Below are 12410 nucleotides of genomic sequence, written 5' to 3' on the forward strand. Positions count from 1 at the left end.
CTGGGGCTCTTCAGCTTGGAGAAAAGGCGGCTGAGGGGAGATATGATAGAGGTCTATAAAATAATGAGTGGAGTTGAACCGGTAGACGTGAAGTGTTTGTTTACGCTTTCCAAAAATACTAGGGGGCATCGAATGAAGATACAAAGTAGTAAATTTAAAATGAATCACTGAAAATGTTTCTTTACTCAGTGTGTAATTAAACTCTGGAATTCGTTGCCAGAGAATGTGGTAAAGGCGGTTAGCTTAGCAGAGTTTAAAAAAGGTTTGGACGGCTTCCTAAAGGAAAAGCCCATAGACCATTATTAAATGGACTTGGGGGAAAATCCACTATTTCTGGGATAAGCAGTATAGAATGTTTTGTACTTTTTTGGGATCTTGACAGGTATTTGTGACCTGGATTGGCCACTGTTGGAAAAAGGATGCTGGGCTTGATGTACTTACGCAAATTAATCCGAGTCGCAAAAGCTTTGTGATACTAACCTGCTTATAATCAAACGAGAAAAACGCCCAAGTTCCGACCTAAATCGGGAGATGGACGTTTATCTCACAAAAACGAATAAAGCGGTATAATCGAAAGCCGATTTTTGGACGTTTTCAACTGCACTCTGTCGCGGATGCGGACAAAGTTGATGGGGGCGTGTCAGAGGTGTGGCGAAGGCGGAACTGGGGCGTGGTTATCTGCCGAACAGAGATGGGCGCATTTCACCGATAATGGGAAAAAAGTATGCGTTTTTAGCTAGAATTTAGGACACTTTTCCTGGACCCTGTTTTTTCACGAATAAGGCCCCAAAAAGTGCCCTAAATGACCAGATTACCACCAGAGGGAGTCGGGGATGACCTCCCCTGACTCCCCCAGTGGTCACTAACCCCCTCCCACCACAAAAAATGATGTTTCACAACTTTTTATTTTCACCCTCAAATGTCATACCCACCTCCCTGGCAGCAGTATGCAGGTCCCTGGAGCAGTTGTTAGGGGGTGCAGTGGACTTCAGGCAGGTGGACCCAGGCCCATCCCCCCTACCTGTTACAATTGTGCTGCTTAATGCTTATTAGTCGTCCAACCCCCCCAAACCCACTGTACCCACATGTAGGTGCCCCCCTTCACCTCTTAGGGCTATAGTAATGGTGTAGACTTGTGGGCAGTGGGTTTTGAGGGGGATTTGGGGGGCTCAACACACAAGGGAAGGGTGCTGTGCACCTGGGAGCTCTTTTACCTTTTTTTTTGGTTTTGTAAAAGTGACCCCTAGGGTGCCCGGTTGATGTCCTGGCATGTGAGGGGGACCAGTGCACTATGAATCCTGGCCCCTCCCACGAACAAATGCCTTGGATTTATTCGTTTTTGAGCTGGGCGCTTTCATTATCGCTGAAAAACAAAAACGCCCAGCTCACACATTGTTGAATAAAACATGGGCGTCTATTTTTTCCCAAAATACGGTTGGGTCCACCCCTTCACGGACCCGTTCTCGGAGATAAACGCCCATGGAGATAGGCGTTTTCGTTCAATTATGCCCCTCCAAGTATGATGGTTTTGGCTTGTTTATTTTTATTTTTTTTTCTTGCACAGATACCTCCTTGCGAGATGGCCTGCTGATCTTTTTCCTGCTGGTGCTGCCTCTCCTGATTGTGCTGATTGTCTGCTTTGTGAAGCGAGATGCCCTGAGGAAGAGGTTTTGTAGGAGGAAAAAGTACAGGTACAGTACAGAGTCTGCAAGTGGAATTCTATCCCTGCCTCCTTCCAGCTTATGTATTGTTATTATTATTATAATACAGGACTTATAGCCCGCAGATACCAGAATAGTTCGCTGCGGATTACAATACTTGAGATAAGAACCCATTGTTCAAATAATACACTCAACTATAAATAACAAATGTACAAGGTAATATCACTAACACAATACAAAAGTTAAACTAATAGCTCAGTTAGAGACTAATAAAAAGGTCTTATGCGACATCCTGAAAAGCTGATAATTTCTTGTCATTCTAAGATCGAGGGGCAAAGTGTTCCAAAAGGTTGTAGCCTGATAAGAAAGAGAAGTAGATAAAATCTAATAGTACTACTACTACTTAACATTTCTAAAGCGCTACTAGGGTTACGCAGCGCTGTACAATTTAACATAGAAGGACAGTCCCTGCTCAAAGGAGCTTACAATCTAATGGACAAACAGTCAAGTAGGGGTCAAGAATAGACTTATTCTTTCGCACTGAGGAAATAAGATTTTAAAAAGTTGCTCGTGCAAACGACCCAATTTACGCCCTAGCAGTAAATTAACTATACCCACCATATAAAGAGGGGCCTCACCATACAATATTTTAAAAACTGTAACTCCTAATTTAAAATAGACCCAGGGAGCCAATGCAGTTTAATCATATAAGAGGTCGAGGTGAAGGTTGCATTCTGAGCAAAATGGCCGCTTAGCTCAACTTTCTATCCAAATCCATCCTTCTACACTGACTGCACTGGCACACGATGTCTTGGCTGAAATGGGTTTGATATGGATCACTGGAAGTGCTGGTGAGCCCGTTTCCTCTTTCCTTCTTGAAGTTGACAACTGTTCCTTCTTCCCCACATGGTGGCTCCTGCACACCTTAAGCCGAGCGAGGCTGACCTCAATCACTACAGGACACTTACCGTTTCTTCAACGGGAGAGCTTTGAAAATGGAGGTTCGTTTACCTTTTTCGGAGCTATGTTGCTGAACCCATGAAATTGTGACTTGCTCCTGCAGCCTCTCACCACTGACCACGAGTGGGCTCTGCCTTGCATGACCTATTCACTGCACTACAGGTACCCCATCTGGAGCTGTACGACTATATACTGAAGAATGGCAGCTGGAAATAACAGAAGAATTTTACCTAACAGTGGGCCAAGTACTTCTTTACTCTGACTCTCTCTCCAGTCCCGCCCAGCCTTGGTTTCCCTCCAGAGGGCTGTGTTATTTATTTATTGATTTATTTTTAAATTTATATACCACCTATACACCTAGGCTACTCCTCCAGGGATATTTTTCATTTCTATGGACATTAGACTGCTAAACATCTCTGATTTCACTCTCCACTGTAATGGAGCAATACTGCTGCATTTTTTAAAAACTTTATCTTTATTAAGCTTTTTAACAAACATAATTTCACATTTATGAATGATACTACACAATTTGGAAATAAAAATTATATAGACAAGCAAATATTTTTTTAAGTTTCAAATAGTTATCGACCACAAGAATAAGAAATCAATCCAAGATGTAAGATTAATAATATAATCTAAAGGAAATAAACATACATTGTAAATTATAATAATGAAGCGTCACGTCCCGAGTGATTCACTCCAAGGCTGTTAAACAGTGTACATATGGGATTAAACCGCTACATTAACCTCTTCCCTACTGATTAGAAATTCCTCTAGCTGTTTGGGGTCAAAAAATTGAAACTGTTTAGATTGAAACACTATTCTACATACACAAGGAAATTTCAACAGGAAGGTAGCTCCTATTGCCACAGTTCTTGTGCGTAAAGCCAAAAAGGCTTTACGCCTCTTCTGAGTCTCTCTTGATAAGTCTTATCAATACTGCTGCATTTTACATCTCACCCTTGAGCATTTCCTGAGGATAACTTTTATGGCTACAGACAGGATATTGGGTGGCAGCAAAGGAGTTTTGTTTCAACACTATGATGAGAATAAGTTAGGTTATAGTTGCATTTACTAATACTGCCCAAGCTAACTTGCAGGTCTAGGTGGTTTACAAGCTAAAAACTGAAAATTCAGAAAACGACGACAATATTTGGTAGGATAGACAGTGTCACTACTACATCATCCCCGTCTCATCTGCCCGCAACCTCAGTGTCATCTTCGACTCCTCCCTCTCCTTCTCTGCGCATATCCAGCAGATAGCCAAGACCTGTCGCTTCTTCCTCTATAACATTAGCAAAATTCGCCCTTTCCTCTCTGAGCACACCACCCGAACTCTCATTCACTCTCTCATTACCTCTCGCCTTGACTACTGCAACCTACTCCTCACTGGCCTCCCACTTAGCCATCTATCCCCCCTTCAGTCCGTTCAGAACTCGGCTGCACATCTTATCTTCCGCCTAGACCGATATACTCATATCACCCCTCTCCTCAAGTCACTTCACTGGCTTCCGATCAGGTACCGCATACAGTTCAAGCTTCTCCTTCTTACCTACAAATGCACTCAGTCTGCAGCCCCTCATTACCTCTCTACCCTCATCTCCCCTTACGTTCCTTCCCGTAACCTCCGCTCCCAAGACACATCCCTCCTTTCAGTACCCTTCTCCACCACTGCCAACTCCAGGCTCCGCCCTTTCTCCATGCTTGGAACAAACTCCCTGAGCCCATATGCCAGGCCCCCTCCCTACCCATCTTCAAATCCTTGCTCAAAGCCCACCTCTTCAAGGTCGCCTTCGGCACCTAACCTCTACACCTCTACCCAAGAAATCTAGACTGCCCCACCTTGACATTTCGTTCTTTAGATTGTAAGCTCCTTTGAGCAGGGACTGTCCTTCTTTGTTAATTTGTACAGCGCTGCATAACCCTAGTAGCGCTCTAGAAATGTTAAGTAGTAGTAGTAGTAGTTGGGGATGAGGGTATTGGATTTATCTAGGAAGTTAGAGAGTTGAAGAGATAATTTGGAAATGAAAAGAAGATGTGAAATCAGGCAATAACTAGGATAATCTATGAGATCCACTTCTTCGATCTTCAAATGAAGGTGTAATCAAGCTTGTTTCCACAAGGATCTGGATTGGCCACTGTTGGAAACAGGATAGTGGGCTAGATGGACCATCGCTCTGATCCAATATGGCTCTTCTTATGTACTACAAAAAGGCATGTTTCATTTCATTTCAAAACTAATGGGCACAAAATGAAAGAACAATTGTTTTCTTTTGGAAATAAGTAGGGCTGTATTTCCAAAGTAGGCTGTGAAACCTGTAAGGTTGTTTATAGTAGTCTGAATGCTGTTTCTGTTCTTTAGGGGCACTTTTTCTAAGCCGTGTAAGCGCCTACGCAAGCCCAATGTGCGTGGCCTGGGCGGTAATTTCAATTTTCACGTGCGTCCACTACGTGCATCAGGAATTATTTTTCTTTGCTGGCAAGCGGACAGTAATCAGCATTTGAACATTCGTTGACCATTACCACCCAGTTAATGTCTGAGACTTTATCGCTAAATCAGTGGCTGGTGGGAAGGTCTCAGACCCAAAATGGATGCGTGCCAATTTTCATTTTGCTGCACATCTATTTTCGGCATTTTTTTTACAGGTGCGCTGAAAAATGATTATGTGTGCAACCAAAACACACACCTACACTACCACAAGCCATTTTTCAGTGCACCTCAGTAAAAGGACACCTTAATTTGTAATTTGTTAATTTGTACTTTTTATTTCTTATCTTTTCACTAGTCGTAAAGCCCGTTAAAATGGGTGACATTTTTGTTGTGAAAAATGTAATGAAATAGCCAAACCAAGAAATGAGAGTTCCTCGGAGTGTGTATGTTTGAGAGAGTGTGTGTGAGAGTGACTGTGTGAAAGAGAGAGAGTGAATGTGCGAGTGTGTGTGTGTGATAGAGAGAGAGTGAGACTGGGTGCGAGTGTGTTTGTCAGACAGAGAGTGTGTGTGTGAGAATGAGTGTGTGCGAGTGCGTATGTGAGACTCAGTGAGTGTGAGAGAGAGAGAGAGTGTGTTTCACACAGATACAGTGTGTGTGACAGAGTGTGTGAGACAGAGTGTGAGAGTATGTGTGCAATACACAGACTTTCTGTGAGACCTAGAGTGTATGAGACAGAGAGAGTGTGTGAGAGTGACTGTGACACTTAGAGAGTGAATATGATACAATGTGAGAGACAGTGTGTGAGAGTGAGAGAAAGACACTGACTGTGTGAGAGAGTGTGTGAGTGTGTGTGTCACAGAGATACCTCCCCCCTCCCTCTCTGGTGTGAGGACGCCCCCCCGCCCCCCGCCCCCCCGGTGTCAGGACCTCCCTCACCCCCTCCCTCTCTGGTGTCAGGACCTCCCTCTTTCCCTCCCTCTCTGGTGTCAGGACCTCCCTCTCCCCCCTCCCTCTCTGGTGTGAGGACCCCCCTCCCTGGTGTCAGGACCTCCTTCTCTCCCTCCCTCTCTGGTGTCAGGACCCCCCCCCCCCATCTCTCTCTCTGGTGTCAGGACCCCTCCCTCTCGATTTATGCCCTCACTCTCTAAAGGGACCGAGAGCCGCGCGTCACCCGATGCATCAAACATGGCGCTGCTGCTGAGCTCCAATGCACGGGAAAGTTCCGGGCTTGCCGAAGCCACCACACATCAAAGCAACTTGCACCACACACTCCCGCTGCGTTCTTCCGCTTGCCACAGCGGGAGCAATGCTTCACCGGGGCGCAGAACAGCATGCCAGCGTCAGAGGTACTGGGTGCATTTTATCAGCGGTGGCGTAGGTACTGGGTGGTAGCGGCAGTGAGGTGGGTGTAGTCGGGAGAGAGCTGTAAGAACTGCTCGTACTTTCCCCGCATATCCCCGCAGCAGGAATGGAGGCACGGGAGAGAGGTGTGATGTGCTGCGCTGTTCTGCACATGCGCGGCACGTCGGTCACTCTTCATTTATATAGTAGGATTACTTTTTATTGTTTAATTTTTTTAGGGCTATATTTCTTTTTCTTTTTTTTTGGAATAATCTTTTTATTGATAATGAGCAGAGCAATTCAGCATGAACAATTTATCACCACCAGGACATATGTGCTCAAAAAATCCATACCATTTATAACAATATATCTAGAACCCATGTCTTGGCTCTTAACTCCCACTCGCATTTTTCTCATTTTCTTACCTCCCTCCCCCTTTAACCAGCCCCCCCTTCTTCCCTCCCCTTCCCTGACCCCTCCCCATGTCCAGGACTCAAACACACACAGAACTAGATCCGGCAACAGAACTTCTATCATGTTTACTCACTGTGTCCATATTGGGCATGGACTCCAAACTATGTAACCACAAGCCTCTGTACTCTCTGGCTGACCTGCGCCCCAAATCAGCTGTCCGCCTTCTCTCCCAATCCGCCATCTGGCGCATATGCCCATCCCATTGTTCTATAGGCGGAGGGATCTGACTTATCCAATGCTGTAATATTACCTTCTTAGCCAGTGATATACGCATTAGGCAGTATTCTAAACTGGATCTCATGAAGCCCCACATTAGGTGTCACCCAGAAAGCTAACTCGTAATATCTAGATAACTCCCTGCTCAGATACTTCTCTCCCCAAACAATTTGTAATTGAGATAAATTGCGCGATTAAGTTACATATTTCTTTTTCCCTCCTCCTCCTCCTTGTGACTCTGGGCAATGGAGGGTTAAGTGACTTGCCCAGAGTCACAAGAAGCTGCTCTGGAAACAAAAATAAAGATATCTTGTTTAATCACGTGATTAACTGCGATTAAAATTTTAAACGAAATGCAGCCCTAGAAATAAGCACACTATTTCGACCACAGCATGGGCTTATTCCTGAAACCAAACAGCCTACCAAAATGAACAAAATGGAAGCCATGGCCATGTGCTCCCTTCGTGCGATGGCAGTCCTTACTTCCCTCTGCTTTGCTCTCTGAACAGACTGTGGACGCCTGGCATCCGATGCGTGATCACAACTTTTTTTCCCCTCAGGTCTGAGCCGGTGCAGCCCAGGGTACAGAATAATCAGGCTGTCAGGAGCTCTGCATCAACGGGTCAGGTAAGGAGCCAACTTTTCAAAATTATTGGGGGTGCTAAGTCCAATGGAAATAACCCCTCCCTGGATGCATACAAGGAATTTTCTCAATATTGAGGGGTGCTCAAGTACCCACAGAGCCAGCTCCTATGATTGGATGGAAGCAGAAGCACTGGGTCCCAGATTCCCTCTCCCTGACTTCTCTGCTTCTCTTTCTTCAGCCCAACTCTTATCGTTTTAGAAAAGTTGGGAGTCTATCTTTCCAGCTATGCTGATGATATTACGGTTATGGTCCCCATTAGTTTTTTAGTTGCTTCACACTTAGAGCTATTTCAAAACATCTTAAAAGAAATAGAACATTGAATGCTAAAGCATAAGCTCAAATTAAATTCAGACAAAACAAAGTTTATGTCAATCAGCTGAAGTTCTGATATGGATGAAATGAGTATAATGATATATAATAAGACCCAGTACCTGTTTTCTTCATCCATTAAGATTTTGGGGGGTATGGTTGGATAATAAATTATCTTTAGAGGAGCAAATTAACACTCAAAGATCTATCTTTCTGTTGCGCAATTTGCGTCAAATTCAGAAATATTTTGATCAAGATCACTTGTTCAGGCTTTAATTTTGAGTTTGCTTGATTACTGTAATATCGTTTATTTGGGAGTCTCCAAACGTATATTTATTTTATTTTTGTTACATTTGTACCCCGCACTTTCCCACTCATGGCAGGCGATGGAGGGTTAAGTGACTTGCCCAGAGTCACAAGGAGCTGCCTGTGCCTGAAGTGGGAATCAAACTCAGTTCCTCAGAACCAAAGTCCACCACCCTAACCACTAGGCCACTCTTCCACTCTATTGAAGAAGCTTCTCACTATATAGAATGTAGCATTACGTTTGATCTTCTCTTTCAAATAATTTGATACTGGATCATGCTATTACGTAAAGCTCCATTGGTTTCCTGTGCAAACCAGGATCCTGTTTAAATTTTCTTGCCTTATCTGCAAAATTATATAGTTTATCCCTACTTTATTTATTGAACCATCTCATTAAAAAAAAAAACCAGAGCTACCAGAACATTAGTACTTTTTACCTTTCCTTCTGTAAAAAGTATGAGAAGGATCAAATTAATAGACACTTCCTTCTCATATCAAGTGGTTCGCTTGGACAAGGCTATTAAAGGTCTCTTGACATCTAAAATCTCCTATAACTTGTTCCGTAAACAGATCAAAACTTATTTATTTAAAAAGTTTGTGTAAAATCATGCTGAATAGAATGTTTAATTTAAGGATATTCTTTTGTTTAATTTACCTCTAGGGTGAAGCATTCAATCCCGGCATGTTTACAGTATCGTATTTCCCAACTCCAAGGTTTGTAACTGAAATCTTTGAACCTGTCCTCCGGGATTCTGGATCCAATATTACATCCTTCTTCTAGACCGGAGCTCTGCAAGGTCAGGGCAGGCGCTCACGGCAAGAGGGATGGCCTGGAGCTCAGCACATGAAGGAGAGGAGGGCAGGAGCTCAGTGCATCAGGCAGAGGGAAAGGGGAAGGTAGGCGATGACTGTGGAAGAGAAGGGGGTCAAGAACACACTGGCAGATGAGAAGGCAGAAACAGGAAAGCAAGACCTCACCACTTAAGGCAGGGATTTCAGGATATCCCTAATGGAAACACATGAGAGAGATTTGAATACAGTGGAAGTAGTAACCATTCAGATCTATCTTATGCATATTCTTTAGGGATATCCTGAAAACCTGGCCTCTAACCTTCTGCATCCCTGGTAGGGTAAAGGGGAGGGCAGGAACGTATCGGGCAGAAGCGATTGCTGGAGCAGACCCGCTGCTTTGGGTAAGTGGCAGCAGGAGGAAGCAGTTGAGGAGGTGAGTGTGGTCTGCTGTTTTGTTTTCATCATCTGCGGTCACATGAAATTAAGTGTTGAAATGGGGTCATACTAGAAGATCTCAATGTGTATAAAGCAGAGTTGTTTGTCTATGAGGGAAAAGTCTCAACCGCTACAGCTATATTGTATACACCTAAGTGTTCATTTTATAGCCTGTAGAAAAAGTCATCATAGACTTGAAAAAACCCTCAATTTTTTGCTTATATAGAATTTTTATTTGCTTTGTTTTATCAAAAAAGTAAAATCATCACTTATCTTGCCAAATGTTTCTTTTGAAAAGGCGCTTAGTCCGATTAAATAATGAAAAATGCAATGGGGATGGGGATTTGCCCCAGGGGATCTATGTATCATTCTTATGTGGAAAGAGAGAATGCACAGGGGGTTTACCTGAAGAAGGGGCTACATAATTCTTGTAGGAAGGGGGTAAATTAACCGTGGAGCAATTTCTGTTCTTGTCCTGTGACAGTGCATGTGTGGAGACTATGGAGCAGGAAGTGGTATCGTTTATTTTGGGGGGGGGGGGGGATAATCTCTTTGCTAATTGGCCCCTTAATGTTAAGCCATTTAGCATGGTCGATTTCCCAGCAGCTAGGTTACTTTTTGTGTTGATGTCCAAGACCGTATATGGTGGGCAAATATATAGTGAGTGCATTAAGTCCAAGTTAGCATGAATGTAAAATCTTTAGCAAATCACATGCTGAAACCTTTTAAAATGTGAATTTTAGTGCATAGGCCCCTGTGCTATCTTAATAGGTTTTACTGTGTGTTGGTGAAGGTTTGAATCCATTTGTTTTACATCTGCAGGAATAATGGGCCGTCTGGAACATCAGCACTGCCTCAAAGACCTCCTCAGCCCTCGGGCTTCCCACTGAAACCTCCCATTCCTCCATATCCTGCCTGGCTCCCACAAAGGGCCGTCTGATTCCACATAACAACTGCAGTGAGCACCTGACTGGGAGCCTTATATACATCTGTGAATTTCTCACTTTCCTATGGTCCCTCACTCCTACCCTCCAGATATTCTCTCCCTGTCCCTCCAGGCATTTTCTAACTTCTTCCTCTCTCCTTTCCTCCAGATATTCTTCTCCCCTTCTTCCTCTCTCCTTCCCTCTCTTCCTATCCCTCCAGGCATTTCCCCACTTCTCCCTCTCTCCTACCCTCCAGATATTCTCTCCCTGTCCCTCCAGGCATTTTCTCACTTCCTCTCTCCTTTCCTCCAGAAAATTTTCTCCCCCCTTTTCCCTCTCTCCTTCCCTCCAGATATTCTCTCTCTTCGTCCCTCCAGGCATTTTCTAACTTCTTCCTCTCTCCTTTCCTCCAGATATTCTTCTCCCCTTCTTCCTCTCTCCTTCCCTCTCTTCCTATCCCTCCAGGCATTTCCCCACTTCTCCCTCTCTCCTACCCTTCAGACATTCTCTCCCTGTCCCTCCAGGCATTTTCCCACTTCTTCTCTCCTTTCCTCCAGACATTTTCTCCCCCCTTTTCCCTCTCTCCTTCCCTCCAGATATTCTCTCTCTCTGTCCCTCCAAACATTTTTTCACTTCTTCCTCCCCCCTTCTCCCCCCATCCCTCCAGGCACTGCATTTTTTCACTTCTTCCTCTCTCCTTCCCTCTAGACATTTTCTCCTCCCTTCTCTCTCTCTCCTTCCCTCCAGACATTCTCTTTCTCCCTATCCCTCCAGGGATCTTCTCACGTCTCCCTCTTTCCCCCCCCCCCCCCCCACATCCTTCCAGGCATTTTCTCACTTCTTCTCTCCTTTCCTCCAGAAAATTTTCTCCCCCCTTTTCCCTCTCTCCTTCCCTCCAGACATTCTCTTTCTCCCTATCCCTCCAGAGATCTTCTCACGTCTCCCTCTTCCCCCCCCCCCCCCCCACATCCTTCCAGGCATTTTCTCACTTCTTCCTCTCTCCTTCTCTCTCCTTCTTCATCTTTCTCCCTTCAGCCAACCAGGGCCAGTGTTAAACATGGCAGGACCCAGGAGGTCCTAAAGCCCAGTAGCAAACTGTATCTCCTTCAGCCTCAGACAGGCTTTGGACCCCCTGTTTGCAATACCTAATTCTAGACCTTCATCCAAGCCCTCTCTTCCCATTCTCCCACATTTCTTTGCAAGAACATTCTCTCTCCTCTCCCCTCCCGCCAGACATTCTCTCTACACTCCATTCAGTGGACTAGCCTAGTTATTATTATTATTATTACTATTTTATTATTTGACAATTATTCTGTATTGCATCTTCGGTTCGAGGAAGAACAATGCTGTTTACAATGATATTGTCAGATGGAAACAGTTGCAATGTAAAAAGAGGATATAAAGTGAAAGATAAGGAAAACAGACTAATCTGAGCCTCCTGGTTACTGTAACCAATGTCCCCAAAGACCTGGGAAAATAGATGTGTTTTCAAAGGGTAAACAATTCACCTCAGTAGCCTACTACTACTACTATTTAGCATTTCTATAGCGCTACAAGGCATATGCAGCACTGCACAAACACAGAAGAAAGACAGTCCCTGCTCAATAGAGCTTACAATCTAATAGACAAAAAATAAAGTAAGCAAATCAAATCAATTAATGTGTACAGGAAGGAGGAGAGGAGGGTAGGTAGAGGCGAGTGGTTACGAGTCAAAAGCAATGTTAAAGAGGTGGGCTTTCAGTCTAGATTTAAAGGTGGCCAAGGATGGGGCAAGACGTAGGGGCTCAGGAAGTTTATTCCAGGTGTAGGGTGCAGCGAGACAGAAGGCACGAAGTCTGGAGTTGGCAGTAGTAGAGAAGGGAACAGATAAGAAGGATTTATCTATGGAGCGGAGTGCACGGGAAGGGGTG

General features: G+C 44.4%; 1 protein-coding gene across 1 annotated transcript in view; it reads left to right on the forward strand.

Annotated features, from left to right (window-relative positions):
* The window catches only part of LOC115459362 (disintegrin and metalloproteinase domain-containing protein 9-like), a gene marked incomplete at its 5' end in the record, with an annotated part of 45652 nt that extends 35138 nt beyond the window's left edge, over window positions 1–10514 (forward strand). The window contains 4 exons of the mRNA XM_030189200.1: window positions 1565–1691; window positions 7647–7713; window positions 9009–9061; window positions 10397–10514. Of these exons, the coding sequence (XP_030045060.1) occupies window positions 1565–1691; window positions 7647–7713; window positions 9009–9061; window positions 10397–10514 (365 nt within the window). The remainder of the gene's footprint in view (window positions 1–1564; window positions 1692–7646; window positions 7714–9008; window positions 9062–10396) is intronic.
* Window positions 10515–12410: the final 1896 nt, after the last annotated feature.

This window comes from Microcaecilia unicolor, unplaced genomic scaffold (genome assembly GCF_901765095.1).
Source record: "Microcaecilia unicolor unplaced genomic scaffold, aMicUni1.1, whole genome shotgun sequence".
Taxonomy (NCBI): domain Eukaryota; kingdom Metazoa; phylum Chordata; class Amphibia; order Gymnophiona; family Siphonopidae; genus Microcaecilia; species Microcaecilia unicolor.